Source organism: Trachinotus anak, unplaced genomic scaffold, assembly GCF_046630095.1.
Source record: "Trachinotus anak isolate AG129_WGS33_773 ecotype Australia unplaced genomic scaffold, CSIRO_AGI_Tana_v1 ptg000011l, whole genome shotgun sequence".
In the NCBI taxonomy this organism is placed as follows: Eukaryota; Metazoa; Chordata; class Actinopteri; order Carangiformes; family Carangidae; genus Trachinotus; species Trachinotus anak.
This window is the reverse complement of record NW_027273862.1, coordinates 9,843,053-9,859,262: the sequence shown is the minus strand read 5'-3', so window position 1 is coordinate 9,859,262 and position 16,210 is coordinate 9,843,053. Positions and strand designations below refer to the sequence as shown.

The 16,210-nt window shown below is 39.3% G+C and overlaps 2 protein-coding genes across 11 annotated transcripts; one reads left to right on the top strand and one right to left on the bottom strand.

The window, feature by feature from the left end:
* Positions 1-669: 669 nt before the first annotated feature.
* wdr93 (WD repeat domain 93) lies at positions 670-7,748 on the top strand. 9 transcript variants are annotated; one of them, XM_071488639.1, is made up of 16 exons: positions 683-994; positions 1,374-1,472; positions 1,741-1,942; positions 2,140-2,204; positions 2,495-2,573; positions 2,674-2,759; positions 3,280-3,364; positions 3,571-3,721; positions 4,462-4,532; positions 4,881-4,970; positions 5,138-5,269; positions 6,439-6,655; positions 6,731-6,791; positions 6,907-7,063; positions 7,254-7,440; positions 7,573-7,748. In XM_071488639.1, the coding sequence occupies exons 2-16, from the start codon at positions 1,404-1,406 to the stop codon at positions 7,679-7,681; spliced, it is 1,761 nt and encodes a 586-aa protein (XP_071344740.1). In that variant the 5' UTR covers positions 683-994; positions 1,374-1,403; the 3' UTR covers positions 7,682-7,748. The 9 variants fall into 9 exon arrangements, with proteins under 9 accessions (XP_071344745.1, XP_071344749.1, XP_071344740.1 ...); XM_071488643.1 differs by having other exon boundaries at positions 687-994; positions 6,439-6,646; XM_071488642.1 differs by having other exon boundaries at positions 689-994; positions 4,884-4,970.
* A 3,090-nt stretch (positions 7,749-10,838) lies between these two features.
* LOC139627656 (putative gonadotropin-releasing hormone II receptor) lies at positions 10,839-15,596 on the bottom strand. 2 transcript variants are annotated; one of them, XM_071488650.1, is made up of 5 exons: positions 15,189-15,596; positions 14,444-14,576; positions 13,230-13,833; positions 12,197-12,401; positions 10,839-11,623 (listed from the first exon to the last, which is right to left on the bottom strand). In XM_071488650.1, the coding sequence occupies exons 3-5, from the start codon at positions 13,776-13,778 to the stop codon at positions 11,097-11,099; spliced, it is 1,281 nt and encodes a 426-aa protein (XP_071344751.1). In that variant the 5' UTR covers positions 13,779-13,833; positions 14,444-14,576; positions 15,189-15,596; the 3' UTR covers positions 10,839-11,096. The 2 variants fall into 2 exon arrangements, with proteins under 2 accessions (XP_071344751.1, XP_071344750.1); XM_071488649.1 differs by lacking the exon at positions 14,444-14,576 and having other exon boundaries at positions 15,189-15,593.
* Positions 15,597-16,210: the final 614 nt, after the last annotated feature.

Here is a 16,210-nt window from a genome sequence, read left to right as displayed (position 1 = left end):
TTTGTCCTGTTTATGTTGAAATGCTGCTCTCTTGTGGTCAGTTCAAGTCTGCCACTGGACCAGTGCAGCATTCAAGACCAGGAGCCAGTATGGAGATTCAATTGTATTATGCTAATTCATTTTATTATCTACTGTCGCAGAGTAAAGCTGTTTGTTTACTCAAAGTCACACAAAAATTATTATTAATAATAAGAATAATTACTGGCCAATTAGCTTTTTTGTGTATCTATTTAGCTGATGTTCCTCAGGAGTTCATATTAAACCCACAACAAAAATCTTTACACAAATGCTTTAGGCTATAACACAGGTAAGTGCAAGTGCATCATTACCAAACAAATGACAAGGCAAAGGAAAGGCAAACCCAAAAGCTGAATGATTTATAATGGTTCTAGCGGCTTTACAGCACAATGTTTCACTAACCAATAATAAAGCCATTCGTTAGGCCTCTATATAGATAAGTATAATATACACCCTTAATAAAGTGCAACTTATGAAAACAGGCCTATTGTACCCAAAATATTTCATACTGTCTCCTGTCTGTTTGGAGGATAATCCATCAAAATCCACACTTTATCAAGGTGTGTGTGTGTGTGTGTGTGTGTGTGTGTGTGTGCGTGCGTGCGTGCATAAAAACACCAGCTTGTGCCATTTCTCTCTATTGATCCTGCTCCAGTTTCACGGCGGTGAGCTGATATTGTCCATATTGATCTCATGCGACGATCCCGTTTGACACATATCGGCCGCCGTTCATCCGTGACTACATCGTAACCACGGCGAATTAAACCCTAAACGAACATGTGAAACATGAACACCGTGCTTGTCTGTAAAAGATGACTGAGTAATCAATAGTCGATGGTATTGACCCGGAGCTGACGGGTCTCCGTAGACCTGACAACAGTGAATCCATGGAGACACTGTTGTCAGGACGACCGTGAAACAGTTAGCATTCTCAAAGAGTGCTAGCTTGACCGTCCTCAACTTGGGCTAAATTAAGGTGAGACTCTGCTATGCAGTGATGATACATACGAAGCTTTTGAAACGATATTAATTTGCTGACCAAAGGTCACTGTAGTTCACTTTTCCATGCTCTTAGTTAGCTTTGGATATAGGAGTATATCCTGTTGGTTAGCAGGAACCAACTCACCTGTTTAGTGTTAGCTAATTGCTAATTAGACGACTCATTTAGGTATATTAGACAGACATCAGAAATTATTACTAATGTACCGACATTACCTTAGTCACTGTATTAGTGTCTGAGTTACTCTATGAATAGATTATAGTTACATTGTGGTATTACAGAAAACAAACTTGTTGATATAAGTACAAAATTAGCTTTTTTTTTTCCTTTTTTTTTTGCTAATTTGATGTCCTAGTACATCATAAAAGGTACACCAGACTCAGAAATGGAAGCAGCTTGCAAAGAAGCAGAGAAGTCAAGGTGGGAAACTCTGGAACCGTCCGTTGCAACAGAGGTACAGAGCTCATATTATATGTTAAACATCAAAGACTTAACAAGTATGTTATTTTTAAGAATGTCAAAATTTGTGTGGCACAATTTCAAATATGTCCAGAGGTCTTACAGACACACACAGCCCTTCCTATTCATTCTGCTAAAGAAAATAAATAGTTTATTCCAAGGAAAATTGAAACTATATTTGAAACTATATTTGAAACTATATTTTCCTTGGAATAAGTGTTTTCCAAGGAATAGTTATTCTGAATGTTTTGCCTATCCTTCAGCTTCCAGAGAGCACCAACTGTCTTTCATTCTCAGAGGATGGCAGGTACCTCAGTCTGGGTCACTCCCAGGGCTTGTCTGTGTGGTGTGCATCTTCTCTGACCTGTGTTGCAGACTGGCTGGAGGACAGACTAGAAATTACATCTATTCAGATGAACAGAATGGCAGAGATGGCTTATCTACTTGGCACTATTGATGATATGGGTGGGTAGTATGAATCTGATGAGCCACCATGCTTCAATTCTGTTTCTGTATCTCTAAATTGTCAGGATTTCTTCATTTGTGAGCTCCTGAAGTCATGAAATATGAAGCACCAGACCGAAAGAAGGGGAATAAGAAGAAACACTTTGTTAAAAATGTATTATCATGATTACGTCAGTAGCTATTGTGTATCACTGCAGGTGTTGCCAGAGTCTTTGCATATCACTGTGACAGCATTCACCTCCTCAATGTTGTTAACATTATGGTGCGTATTGTCATTCAACATTGTATTTTATCAGTCATCTCTTGAGATATGCTTTCTGATACTTTTACAACTAATGAATTTTTGTAAGGATTAATGAATTCATGAGTCTTAATGTGTTTTTGACAACTGTACTTATAGTTCATTTGGTTAAGGATAAATCCAGTTGTTTTTTAGTATTGTTTTACAAACATTATGTCAATTTTTGTTGCATATAGGTTTCATTTTTGCATTTAAAACAGAAAAATATTTTTTAAAGAGACATTTGAAAATGCTCCTCTTGTTGAGATTAGGAAGACATCAACAAAAGGAGCATTTGTATGACCTTTGAACTATCTCAAGGGGGACATTATGGAGCGGCATCAATCAGTTGTAAGTAAGGACTTCACTTATTGTTTGAGCTGTTTTTATAGTCTGATTAAAGACTGAACATTCAAATACTGAATCACATGAATGTAATATCTGCTATCAGGCAATGGTGCTGTTTGGCTCGAAGTCTATCACTTCCCCTTAGAAGCCTGGCTGAAAGAGTTAGAGATGGCAGTATCACAAACACAGGTATTGTACTGTAATTTAATTACAGGCTTGCTTAAACATGATTGCATATTAGGCATCATATGAAGCATCTTGTTAACACTGGGATTTGATTATCAACTACCATTTGAATGTGAACTTTTTTTTAAATAAAACATTTTATTTGATTTAATGCAAGAAATTGAGAAGATGCTAAATATGTGCACAAATATATAATGACTTGAAGCAAACAAAAAGGCTTGGACTCAGTGCTGCCTGTGGAAGAGCGAATACTGAATGTGTTGAAATCCAGAATAGCTGCCAGTCCATGTCTTCTATCTCATTAAAAGTCTGTCTTTGTGCACATCTTCGGCACAAAAATGTGCCCCTCCTTTGCTCTTTCTTAATACCGACTGAAGATTGGGATGCATTTTTCCACTGTTTTTTTTCTCAATTTTTTTATGTATGTTATTGAATTACAAATTCTACAAGTCAACTGGGAAAACTATTGGATAGCTATATATTGGATTGTATATTGGATTGGTCTGTCTTGTTTAATCTTCAGGAACCAAACTCCTCTGAAGATATGGATGTGAAATGGTCTCCATTGGCAGTGGCAACTAAAATCAAGCCACCCAAAACTCCAGAAGGTAGAATTTCATTGACACCAAAAATAATAATCAGACGGAGCATGGATGTATCTCTCTCTGTGGTTATACTGTATATCTTTTGTTGAGATGTCCCATCAATTTTCTCTCATTTCCTGCTGTTAATGAAAGAAGTGAAGGCGTGACAACACACTCCAGTTAAGAGTGCAGCTAAGTCAATATCGTGCCATATTTTTACTGTTTTGCAGGGACGGCATTGGAAGGTCCAGATGAGGTGCAGATGACAGACTTTTTGACAAACTATTTGGCTGTGGACATAGTCACCAAGAGTTGCAGACTGGATAAGCACTCTGTCAATACAGATGAAGAAAAAACAAAGGAAACAAATAAAAGCCCAAGGTACGATAAAGTTTACACAAATAAAATCACTATTTTACAGCTGAGCTGCCAAACACTGCCTGACTGACTGAATGCTCTGTTTGGTGCACATTCATCATGTAGATGGTCTTTGACCAGAGGTTTTGATTGATGTGATGTGATGAAGTACTTTTTTATTTTCTTGGTTGGGCTGTGTCCACCCTACTTCTGGAACCAGAATTGTGTGTGATGTTTGTATTTAATTGGTCCCAAAAGCAGACACAGAGACTCAGGTGGTATTAAAGGTATTTTGATAATGAAAAGGTTGTGGGGAGATGAATGGATAGAATGGGGCTGAGGATGGAGGCAGGGGCAGGCAAGCTGGAGAGGTTGGGGGTTTTGGCAGGGCCAGCAGGCTGGAGTGATGAGGTATCGCTAAAGACCAGGGAACTGGAGAACGATGGTGATCGTAGAGCATAGGTGAGGAGATGGTGAAGACTGGTGATGGCTGAAGGTGAACAGCATGGTGGCTGAAGGGAAATGCAGTGCCAGGGAGAAGTAGTCATGCCTACCAACACACACACACACACACACACACACACACACACACACAGACTAGGGAGGTGAAGACACTCAGAGGAACTAGAACACAGGGAGAAAACTAATTCACGGCCAGGGCTGTGGCATTGTGCCTTTGATAATATTGCCAGTAAATCACTTAATGTAAATGCAGACTACTAACATTTGTAACATTGACTACTGTGATTTTTGTTTGTTTTTAGATGTTGCACCCAGCACTTTCTTCTGCCTTGTGGTCAGTTTCCTGGTGACAGTAAAGCAAAGTCTCAGCCAGGTTGGTAATAGAGGAGGGATGGTGCTGGGTACTCCAGCACTGTGTGTTGCTGTTTGTGTGTTGATTTGTGAATTTTCTATAATAAAGGATCATTTAAAACAGTTGGCTAGTACTGTTTCCGAGGGCCCTTTCCACTAAAAGTATTTGGCAATTACCAGAAAAATAGATCATAAACAGGGTCTTTCAGTTGAAGTGAATAACCTAGGTAGGTTGACAGGCACATAGGTGTCGTCTTGCTGATTATTTTGATGGCTTTTATCCTCATAATCATTCAACTCCTATTCTCAAGTTTGTAGTGGCAGGCCCTGCTCCTGTCGATATCATCTTTAATCTCTGGCCTTTTCTCAGCAGAATTTCCTGTTGCTGTCTGTGTATGGTGGAGTGGCAGTCATAATCTTTTTCAGTATTTCCTGCAAAAAGCACCAAAGAGCAAACCAGGTAGAATATTAACTTGTTTAGAGGTTAATCTACTTGATGCTCACAAACACATCTTTAAAATGTGGTGCCTGTTGTTAATGGCTCATGTCTACTGTGTTTTTTTTCTTTGTATTAGTGAAAGCAATAGGCATATGTTTTTGGTTTTAACCATTGTCTTTTTTAAGCAGATGTCGAACCCATGCCAGATCTGTTATGGCCAAACGCAAAGGAAATCCTCTGCTCTGCTGTTAGTAGATGCACCCGTTACATAGCTCTTGGACTTGAAAATGCTTTAGTGTGTGTCTGGGACAGACAATCAGGTGAGCAAATCTTATGGTGAGATACCTCTTACCTCCTATTGAATTTGATCCCAGTGTTGTCTAGCTACAGCAATACAGTGAATTATATTTCTCTTACTTGAAAACTTTTCTATTGATATGTTGTGAAAAAAAAAAAAAAAAAAAAAGCACAGACCTTTTAGAGTGTATTTAGAGTAATTTAGAGTTTTCACATAACTTCTAAACATCATATTCTTGGCTTTACAAGTAATATTAGGAACATTTATAGTATAGTACAGTATCTATTTGATGTCATCACAGTGAAAAGAAAGAAAAAACATATTTCAATATTTAAAGACTTCTATATAAATATTTCTACTTTCACACTTTCCTCATTGTGCCACCAGTGGTCGGTAGGATCAGTAGGTCAATAATAGTTTTGCTGTGTTTCAAATCAAGGTTGTTTAACAGATATTTAAAGCAGTGTTTTGTCCTGTTTAGCTTCTAACCATGTCTCTAAACCACTTTACTGTTGTTGATAAAACATAGTGAACACCAATCTCCTCTGTCTTCTCTAGATACCTTTTTTTTTTTTTTGGTTTGTTTTTTTTTTTTTTTTTTAATTTTGAAACATTTGTAGGCTATCAAATATGGTATTCATATATGTTAATGTCTTTTGTATTCTGCCTACAAAACCCCAGTCTGAAAAATGACAATTAATATGAAACACATGTACATAAATTTATATAAGAACAGTTAAAATAACTCAGACTGTTCCTACTGCCCGAGTCCCCATTGTGTCATAAATCATTGTCATAATGCAAGCCCAGCATGTATGATTTTTAGCATGTTAAAGCTCTGTGTGATGGTTTGGTAGCCTCGTCATAGGTTGCAGCAGCAGACCAATAATCTGATGCCACTTTTGATACAAGTGTGTGTTTCCTGGTGCTTTCAGATCGAAATGCATTACTTCTTGACTCAAACACTACAGTGCACTATCCAGTCCAGTATTGACTGCAAAAGGCAAATTCGGAAGGGTTTACTGTAACTTAAAGAATTTACTGAAAGTCAATCAAAGACTGAATCACAGTGTGGAGAGATGACAGACTAACAAGCTAACAGCCATTTTGCATGTTAAAAGTTTGCAGTATTTATTATGTTAGTTGTGGCCTGTTTGATTCTTTCTGTGACATTTTCTTTCTTTCCCTCAGGCTCCCCTTTGTCTGTTGTCTTAATTTCAGCAACAGACAGTGCCTTATGCAGGATGCAGTTTGTGGATTACCGGCCTGTGTCTACTGATGATTCTCAGACTTTTACCACAGCAGAAGTCCATCTTTTGGTGGCGTGTAAAAGTGGAGCACTTCACACAATCACCACAGGACGAGGGACGCAATCCTGCACAATGCTGCTCACTGAAAGGTTACTTGAGTGAGTTACATGCAGTCATATTGTGTCCAAAAAAACCAAGAAGTATTAACACCATTATTCCCTATATCTCTTCAGACCAAAAGACAGTGGGGACCTCCCAACTATCACTGAATCAGTGCCATTCCTGCAGGGCTTGGTAGGAAGACTAAAGTTCTTTTATAAAAGGAATATGGAACAAGGAATTAATCCAATCAGTATTCTCATTTTAGTCTTCTTTGATCCTGCTGTCTTATTTTTCTTGCCTCAACTAGTTCCTTCAGGTACAAAGAAATGGAAAAATGTTCCTTCAAGATGTCATCAACAAACAAACTGTGTGCTGCTTGATTCTACCTAAAACTCATCCAATTGCTACTCCCTGCAACCCTGTTTATGCTCTGAATAGCAAACAGCAAACTCTGCTCATACGAGGTAAATCCAAAGCCAAGTATTTGTTTGTTTTTCATTATACAAGACCAACATTTTGTTTGGTTCAGGAAAAAGTATTGATAAGGGAGTCCCAAGTGGTCTTCTAGAGGAGTATGACCTTCAAGTTAAGTCCATATGAAAGTGGATATGTAAACAGAAAAGCTGCATTAACAAGGTAATGTGTGTCATGCAGGTGATCAGGACCCCAGCTACAGAGCATCTTCAAAAGAAGACAGCCAGAGTCAGCTTTTCATCTTCCATTTTGGAGAGTCAGACATCCTTAAGCAGTATATTGTTTCGGCTCCATACTCCCCACAACAACAAAAAACACTGAGTTTTGTCACTCTAGAGGAAACCTGCAATCTCTACCTTCAGCAAAGGTTTGTTTTCTTTGTGTCTTTATGCCCCTATAATGTGAATATATGGTGTCCATATCTCCCTCTCAAGGACAAACCGTAATCAATTCATATTTTAATAGTCTTGTCATGTGTTTCCTGTGTTTTAATGTGAAGAGCACTGTGTGCGGATGAAAGGAACAAAGCTATCACACAAACATGGACGCAGCTACAGGAAACTGCTACGATGGCACAACAGGGACACCACAGAGCTGCAGCCAGCTGAAGTACTGCATCAAATGGTACAGTCATGTATCATTTATGTAGCAATAAATAAAGAAACATTGAGGCGATTTGAGGAGATGATCCTGAATTTGTCTCTCATTAGAAAAAGGAATTACTTTGTTTCCTGTGTTGAATTAGATGATATTATGTGTGGTGCTGGAAGGCGATCTCCAATATGTATTTTAAAAGGATTAGTGTGTTCAGGTTGATTATGACTGGGCTGAATTCAGTCATGGTACATTGGTATTTTGTTGCCTTTGGGGACCTTGAATGTTTCATATGTCATGTTTTTAATGGCAGAAGACACCAAAAAGAAAGGACAGGATGCAGACATTTTAAAGTTTAATATTGTCACAAACTGGCTCAGTGAATGTGACAAGAAGGAAGCCTACTCAAAGTTATATTAAAGACAAACAATTTAATATAACTAAAAGGTAAAACAAATAAGCTAGACAAATCAGCAAGTTTAGCCTGAAAGCAGTACATCGATGAGTAAAATGTGTTGTATGTGCAGAAGCAAAAGATATCAAAATAGATGGATGTCAGCAGTTGGTAAGAGAGAACAAGTGAGCATAATCACTCAATTTCTTTCTTCTAGTAAACCAAGGCCAGAAACTGCTTTTCAGATTATTTTGTACATGAGATAAATGGAGACTGGTGAGCAGCATTAGTAGCCAAGACCGCTAGTTTAATGTCTGATACATTCAAATGCAACAGAGCATAATCAACTGCAAAATATGGCCATATTTATTGAGTACCAGGGTAATTAGATTACAAATTAGATTAAAATTAGATGAAAATAATTAAGTGAGATGGACTCACGGAGTGGAAAGATCCTAATCTGTCAGAGAGCATCTTGTTCATCTGTACCCATACATCAGTTTTGTTCAGCTATAGCACTATTCCTGATAGGCTCCATCTTTGAGCTTAGATTGGCGGCAGAACGTCCTTGTGTCCATTTCACACAGCTCCTTTTAGATCTCACAGAAACATTGATGTACACTGTTGCATCATTTGTATTCCATTTTCATAAGTCGTATCAGATCATAGTGTGGTGTCTCTCTGTGAAAGGGAACTGATACTGATACAAATTTTAATATCTGCTTGAAACATAATTTTAATTTCTGAAAGCTTGACTGTGGGTTGATACCAAAGGGCCACACGTCATTGAGAGCACTATTCAAAGGGCTTGGCATGTGTTTCTGTCAACATCAGCTTTGTACTGGAAAAAAAGAATCAGTCAATCAGGAAAAACAATACAGCAGTGGCCTCTTATATTAAACCAAGCACCTACAGTGAGGGAGAGACTTTAATCCTTGCCACTATTTGCTGTTGATTTTACTCATATACTCATTTGACTTTTCATCTGTCTCCTTTATATTTTGTTCTTTAGAGATCACGTATTTGTGACATTTTTTGCTTCATCAACATTTTCTGCAACATGCAAAACAAACCTGCCATCATCACGTGTACTGAGCTTATTTTATTACAAAACAATACTGAAATGGTGGTATGATGTCACTAAGAGAAGCTCAACATTTTGCTAAATACACCTTTTCACCATATTGCTGAGAGTTAGACATGATACAGTATACTGTTCTCATGCTAGTATGTTTTTTTTTCTATTTTATAGGAGGTTTTGTCCTTGCTAAGAAATAGTCCACAACATAATCCACCGGAAAAAACAGCAAATTGCTTTTTACACTTTTTTTATGGATCAAAGCCAGGCTTGCTGTCTGTTTCCATATCCTCATATTTACCATGCAGACATAAGGGTGGTATTAATGTTCTCAATGACAATGAATAAGTGTATTTATGTTAAAGTAAATTTACTAACATATTTTATAGTAAATTAATCATTAAGGCATTTTTAAGCACTGGCTGCAGCCATATATTTTCTGTATTTATTTTCTATTATTTTCATAGTCATCTCTCTTAGTCCTTAGTCCTTTGATAGTAAACATAAAAACTTTGGATGTGGAACTGTCAAATAGACAATCTGAAGACATCACATTGGGCTCTCGGAGCTTGTTATGGGTAGTTTTTACTACAGAGATAGCAAGCTATTGGTTAAAAGTAATTGCAAGATTAATAGATAATAAAATTAACCATTAGTTGTGGCCCAAAGGAATTGAAAATGTTTTGTCTAAAATCTAGTATTTAGGGACAATTTCCACGGTCCTGCTGGCACATTGTATTTATCGCTGAATCAAGTAAGAGTTAGTGCAGGCAGGATTATAGTTAATGAAAGACAGGTGATACATGTAACAACTGAATTCAGTCTTAACTCTGTTTAAAATAGTTATGGCTCGTAGCCACAATAGAAAGTGATGTAGAAAATTTTCCACAGAAGGCCTGGAGGATTGAAATACACCTCAATGACAATACAGCTGTTATTTCATCTACAATTACAGATGATTTACCTTTTCTAGACACATTATTTCTTTTGTAACACAAGCACAAATTGATGTTGAGTCACAGTTGTATGCTTACAATTGCAGCTATATCCACAGTCTTATCTCTGTTTAAAATAGTTATGGATTGTAGCTACAATAGAAAGTGATGTAGAAAATTTTCCACAGAAGGCCTGGAGAGCTGAAATACACCCCAGTGACAATGCAGCTGTTATTTCATCCGTAATTACAGATGCTTTACCTTTTCTACACACATTTCTTTTGTAACACAAATTGATGATGAGTCACAGTTGATAGTCTGGTTGAATGAGATGATATAGCCCACTGCATGTAAACCTACATGTCTTAATTGTCCTTTGTTCTGAACAAAAGATCATCTTCTGTTCCTAAGAGCTCAGGAGCTGATCATTTTAAAGTTATTTCTTGTCTCTGCCACAGATCAATTTGTCACAATTACAGGGTAGAAATGGCCTTTCCGTTTGGGTGCTATGACTCAACGCTGATTATAGGCAGGCTCCCTGCGGATTTGCCCCAGGGAGCCTACAACTACACATCAGCACAGACACAGAAACGTGTTTGCATAACAGATTTACACACAAATTGCTCGGCATTGCTGTGCAACACAAGCTTGCGTGCTTACAATTTCAGCTATATGCATGGATTTCTCTTCTGACTGGGCTTGTGAAATTTTACATCTGAAAGTCTACATTTCCAATAGCAACAGATTCACAATAGAAACTCATCCCAGTGAATACATTTAATTCAAGATGACAACAAATTACAATTTACAAACCACATAAACATTCCTTTAAGAGCCCACCCCCTTACAGAAGATACAAAACTTCCAACTTTTTTTGTTTTGAGGTAAGCCAAAATGACACATAGTGATGATCAAGGAATACAGGACCCCACACATTAGACAGTCAGACAATGAATAAATCTGAATACATAGTATAGTTATACAACAGTGGTAGAAGCTGTGGGGAATATTTTGCCCTCTCCTCATATGACACTCTCGGGGCTGGACTGGTTTAGATCTCTTTCTACATCATTGTCCATTGTTAAAAAGATGCTCCCTGGTGACGCTGATTCTGTTTTGCTGTGATTATCACTGCACAACATGAACCTCTCCTGGCTGGAAGGGCTCACTTCTCTTTTCGGTGGTAAAGAATTGGCAGCACAAGTGAAAGATCCAGTTATAACAGTGTTGGCATCCTGGTCAGATGCTGTGGCAGCACTGCAGTAATACCTCCGGAGCCCCTTTCGGAAGTGAATGGTGAACAGGCCGTAGATGACTGGGTCCAGGCAGGCGTTGACGAGACCAAAGATGAACAGGATATGGGTCAGGGAGTGGGAGACCTTCCCCTCCAGGTCATCTGGGAAGAACCAATACCATAGACCCAGCAGGTAGTATGGAGTCCAGCAGATAATAAAAGACAAGACAATTACAATACTCATTTTTAGAGTTCTCATCCGGGCTCTGGGGATGTTATTCTTCGAACACCGTAAATGCACTTCATTGGAGGGCACTGGGGACAGAACGGTTGACAAAAACAAAACACTACACATTATAAATGGCTTGATACATATAAAATGAATACATTATGTAACATGTGGAAGCTAGTTTAGTGGAAAAGACAAGCAGTCTTCTTTCCTCAAGGTTATGAGTGGTTCACTCTTGGAGTGCTGTGGTACAAAAATAAGAAAAAATGCCTTTGCTACAACTGGCTTTTCCATTTGACTTTGTGACCAGAAGATAAAAGCCGGATCAAATCATGTAGCACAAGATTTGCTTTGCCAAAGTACTCAAATTATAAAAAGTTTCTCATGTATCATGCAGATAGTTTTAGCTCTTTTATATTTCTAACAGCACTGAAAAATGCTTAGTCAGTAGGATTCATCCTACTGACTAAGCATTGCTCTCCACAACATTTCTGTTAAGCAATAAGCAATAAGCAATAAATCAGCCAACAACCACACACCAGCCTTTATAAATTCAGTTGATAAAAGGGTCAAACGTAGAGTGCAGCAGCAGTTATGTTTTAAGTGCTAATCATTCATGTAACCTGATACAATGGGCTTCAGGCTCAGTTTGAACTTACAGTTGTCCTTTTTCAGTCGCTTGGAGATCTCACAGAAGATCCTCGTGTAGCAGGTGATCATGATGACCAGAGGCAGCAGGAACAGGCAGGAAAAGGTGAACATGTTGTAGGAGGTTTCATGCCAGTGAGTGACAAAACTTCCACGTGTTGTACACTGAGTGAAGTCCTCGGGATGGTTGATGGTCACGTTGCGAAAAAGGAATATCTAAGGAGGGAAAGAAACAATATTCTAAAAGCCATCTTCAGGGATGTGAGGTAACATCCATCGCTACTACCGTGCGTTTGGTGAGCATATCATCATTCTGGTTGACCTGCCAGGGACAGATCCTGTCCCAAGACATGACATGTAGTAAGCAGCCTGATGAGAAACCTACTTTCCCACTTCCCTGTGGTGCTATTTGGTTGTGCAAATTTCCTTTCCAAAACAGCTTCATCTGATGCATTTTAACCAGGAAGATGAAGACAGAAAGTTTAATTTGCTATATTTCATGTTATTATTATTTTGAACATTTAATCAATTAATCATACTAATTGTGTCACCATGGCTTGAAATTATTCCACTGTAACACAGGCCTCCATGGAGGTCTGAGCTGAGAGGGAAAAAGAGAAACTGGAGGGAAATGAAAAAGTTCTGGAGTGTGTCTGTGTGCTACCTAGCTATCTAATGTGCATTTGGTAAATTGGTCCAATTTCAAACAGAAGCAAGGTTAAAATGAGCTTCATGTTCTGAGAGAAATTATAGAAGCTCTTCTTGCTCTTCGGGTGACCATTTATTTCAGACTGAGGTTGGGAAGCCAGCTGGCAGCCACACTTTTCATGTGTCTCTATAACATGGTTTTCTGTCTTTGTAAAATATTTCTTGTGGAACATTCTGTAAATCACAGGTTATAAAATATTCAAATAAGGCCCTTCACCCAAAGAATTTGACCAGAGTATAGAAAGAGGCCAGGTTTCTCTGTAAATACAACAGGACACTTAATGAAAATCATAGGATCACTCCCACACCCTTGCTGGCTGGGCTACATGACCTTACCTGAGGGACTGACAGCACGGCGCTCATGCCCCATGCCACAGAGAGCATGACTCTGTTCCTCTTTCTGGCCTTATTGATAGCCAGAGGGTTGAGGATGGCTGACTGCCTATCCAGACTGATCACCACAGTGACAAAGGCACAGGAGTACATTGCCTGCAGCTTAAGAAACATCAGGAGCCTGCAGGCAAAGTCGCCAGCAAGCCACTGGACTGTGATGTTCCACACTGCATCCACAGGCATCACAATGAACGTCACCAGCAGATCAGCCACCGTCAGGTTGATTATCAGCACCCTGACATGGGATTTACGCTTCCCATCGCTGCGTGCCGCCCACAGCACAGCCAGGTTGCAAAAGGCCGATATGGCACAGAGGATGAAGGTAATAATCACTCTGACTTTGGCCGCTGTGGTGAATGAGGGCAGCTGCAGGGCGTCGCCACCTGCTGTCCAGTTGCAAGGGGGAGAGGAGCAGTTGCAGCTGGCGTTCAGTTGGTGCTCTGTTGTCAGGTGGTACATGGTCACTGCAGAGTCACACAGAGTGGTGTCCATTTTCTGAGGCTCGCAGAGGAAGAAACATTATGCTCATCCACTTCGAAGAGCAGCGCTGTAAACAAGTGTGAAACATAAAGAGGGAATCAATCAGGTGCAGGATGGATGAGTCAGTGGCGATGAAGTGGGCGCGGATCAACACGGTGTCACAAGAGAAACACAAACATCCCATGAATGAATAATACAGCAGCTCATCAAGAGGAAGTAATATGCATATATGGAAGCCTCATTCGCATTGCAATTCAGTGATGTGGAAGGATGGAGCAAAAGTGACATGGAAAATATGAATACAGTGCATTTAGTCAATATTACACTATATAAACTTCTGCACGGGTGCATGTTTCATAAAGTGCATGTAATAGTAATTATCTTCAACCACAACCTGCAAACTTTATGTGCTATTCAGAATTCCTTGAAGGCATGACAACATAAATAATGGCAATATTATTTTTTCAGTCACCATGGTCTTTGGGGTGGAAGCCCAAAACAAAATTGTTTCCCAATATAAATGCAACACGCTAAAATCATCATTACATTTTTACTTCAGATTTTAAATGTTAATAGGATGAATGTAAATAATAATGTGCAGATGGATTTAATCCCTATGGACTTTGTTCAGTATCCCAGTATCCCTGTTTTTTGAGTTAGTATCGTAGTGCCCGCACCTGCATAGCACAGCAGAGCTGGAAGGCTGACAACAAAACACCTCAGGCCTTTTTGAGAGCACTCATAAAATCACAGGACACATGGAGTGTGTGATTTCAGCCATCTTCTCCTACCACCTCCTGGTGATAAATTCTGTGAAAGAGGAGCCATGATCATAAATTAAGAGGGGGGGGGGGGCTGATGGAATTGGCACATAACATCATGTAAATATTATTTATGTAAACATATTCTGTAGTGCATTTGGAGATGCAAACACCCGTTTAAGCACATTAGGGCACTCACACGCTGTTTCTTTGCTTGTTTTGAGAATTTTCAAATTTTGATACGAACTAAAAAAAATAAATAAAGACTGATCTCAACAATGAGATGAACTCAACATTTTCTGTTCATATTGGGTTTTTTTTTTTAAGAGAAACTCGGCCTTCATGACGTTTAAATGTGTGGAATATGTGGATACAGGAGTAAGATTATTAATTAGAGACATTTTACTGTTCCGCAGCCAGATCACACTGAATATCCCACAACTCTTCACCAGAGAGGAGAGCGGTTTATTTTGGTCCATCTGCCGACCCCCACCACTTAGATAACACTGAGACCGAGTGATTTTAACAGCCTAATCAGCTCAATAAAGCATATCGGTGATAAATGGAAGATAAATAGCCCATTTTCATTTTCCCATGTAACCACGAACTACAGGGAGCATATAGACCACTGCATCCAAAACAAAAACAAACAAAAACTTACGTTCATGTGCAGTGGAGGCTGAGGGTTTAGCCTTTTGCGCAGGTCTGGGACCCCAAGTACTTCAAAAATCCCCGGAAGAGTGAAGCCACGTCGGTGTCAGTGGTCGTTTGTTTTCCATAGGTGGGATGCTGTAAGTTTGGCGAGGCAGCAGGTTCGCGCACAGCGGCTGCATCTGCGCGGCTCCCCCGCTGTCCCCGAGTCCTGCGCGCTCTGCGGCCGCTCCACCTTTATGTCCGCGCCAATCAGAGGCCGAGGACAGCACTCGGGGGAGTGGTCTGACCTCAACTTTAATATTCACTGACATTAGGGGGGAAAAAGGAAAGAAAGGAAAAGAAAAGACAGGAAAAAAGAAAGTAAAAATAAAAGAAAAAAGAAAGAAAGAAAGAAAGAAAAAGAGAATTACTTCACAATAAATACCAGGGGGAAATAAGTTGTAAGGAACCACAGGAGAAACATTAATTAGAAAAAAAAGCCCCAGTTTGGCTGCTGTCTGTGCTGTGTGAAATCCTCCACTAGAAACTGTTACATAAGACGTGAATCATGAGATAGGACACAGGCAGCTGAGACTCAGAGCTGCTGAAAAAAATCATCTCTTCCACTGTGAGAAACATGAACAAGTCTGTCAGCTGCAAGAACGTGGAGAAATGAGTCTCTTCGTTGTCCTCATGGCCTACTCAAATCTAAACTTATCGTCATATCAAAAAGGAGATGGGGTCAAAGTGACAGAATCTAAGCTCAAGTATCTAAATCCCAGTGAGCTATCTGGTCAAGGCTTCACATCTGAGGGCATAAAACTTCTGTTTCTGTATTTTCTGTTTTATGTGGCACTCCCATCAAAAGGGCACATTACCTATGGCTTGCTGCTTCGGGTCTTTATGCTAAGCTAAGCTAACCGGCTTCGCATTGCTGTACAGAAATGAGTGTATCAGTCTTGAGGATATCTCCTGACCCGTGTTTACACCTCATTCAAAATGAATTACTTTAAGCACTAATTCCTGTCATTCCTGTGTGGGGCTGACATA

Excerpts from the sequence above, each read along its gene's own strand:
- wdr93 (XM_071488639.1), top strand. The coding sequence starts at position 1,404 with ATGGAAGCAGCTTGCAAAGAAGCAGAGAAGTCAAGGTGGGAAACTCTG. Across the intron at positions 3,365-3,570 it reads GCCACCCAAAACTCCAGAAG|GGACGGCATTGGAAGGTCCA; the intron begins GTAGAATTTCAT and ends ACTGTTTTGCAG. Across the intron at positions 7,064-7,253 it reads GCAAACTCTGCTCATACGAG|GTGATCAGGACCCCAGCTAC; the intron begins GTAAATCCAAAG and ends TGTGTCATGCAG.
- LOC139627656 (XM_071488650.1), bottom strand. The coding sequence starts at position 13,778 with ATGGACACCACTCTGTGTGACTCTGCAGTGACCATGTACCACCTGACA. Across the intron at positions 12,402-13,229 it reads CCGTGCTGTCAGTCCCTCAG|ATATTCCTTTTTCGCAACGT; the intron begins GTAAGGTCATGT and ends TTCCCTCCTTAG. Across the intron at positions 11,624-12,196 it reads GCGACTGAAAAAGGACAACT|TGCCCTCCAATGAAGTGCAT; the intron begins GTAAGTTCAAAC and ends TTCTGTCCCCAG.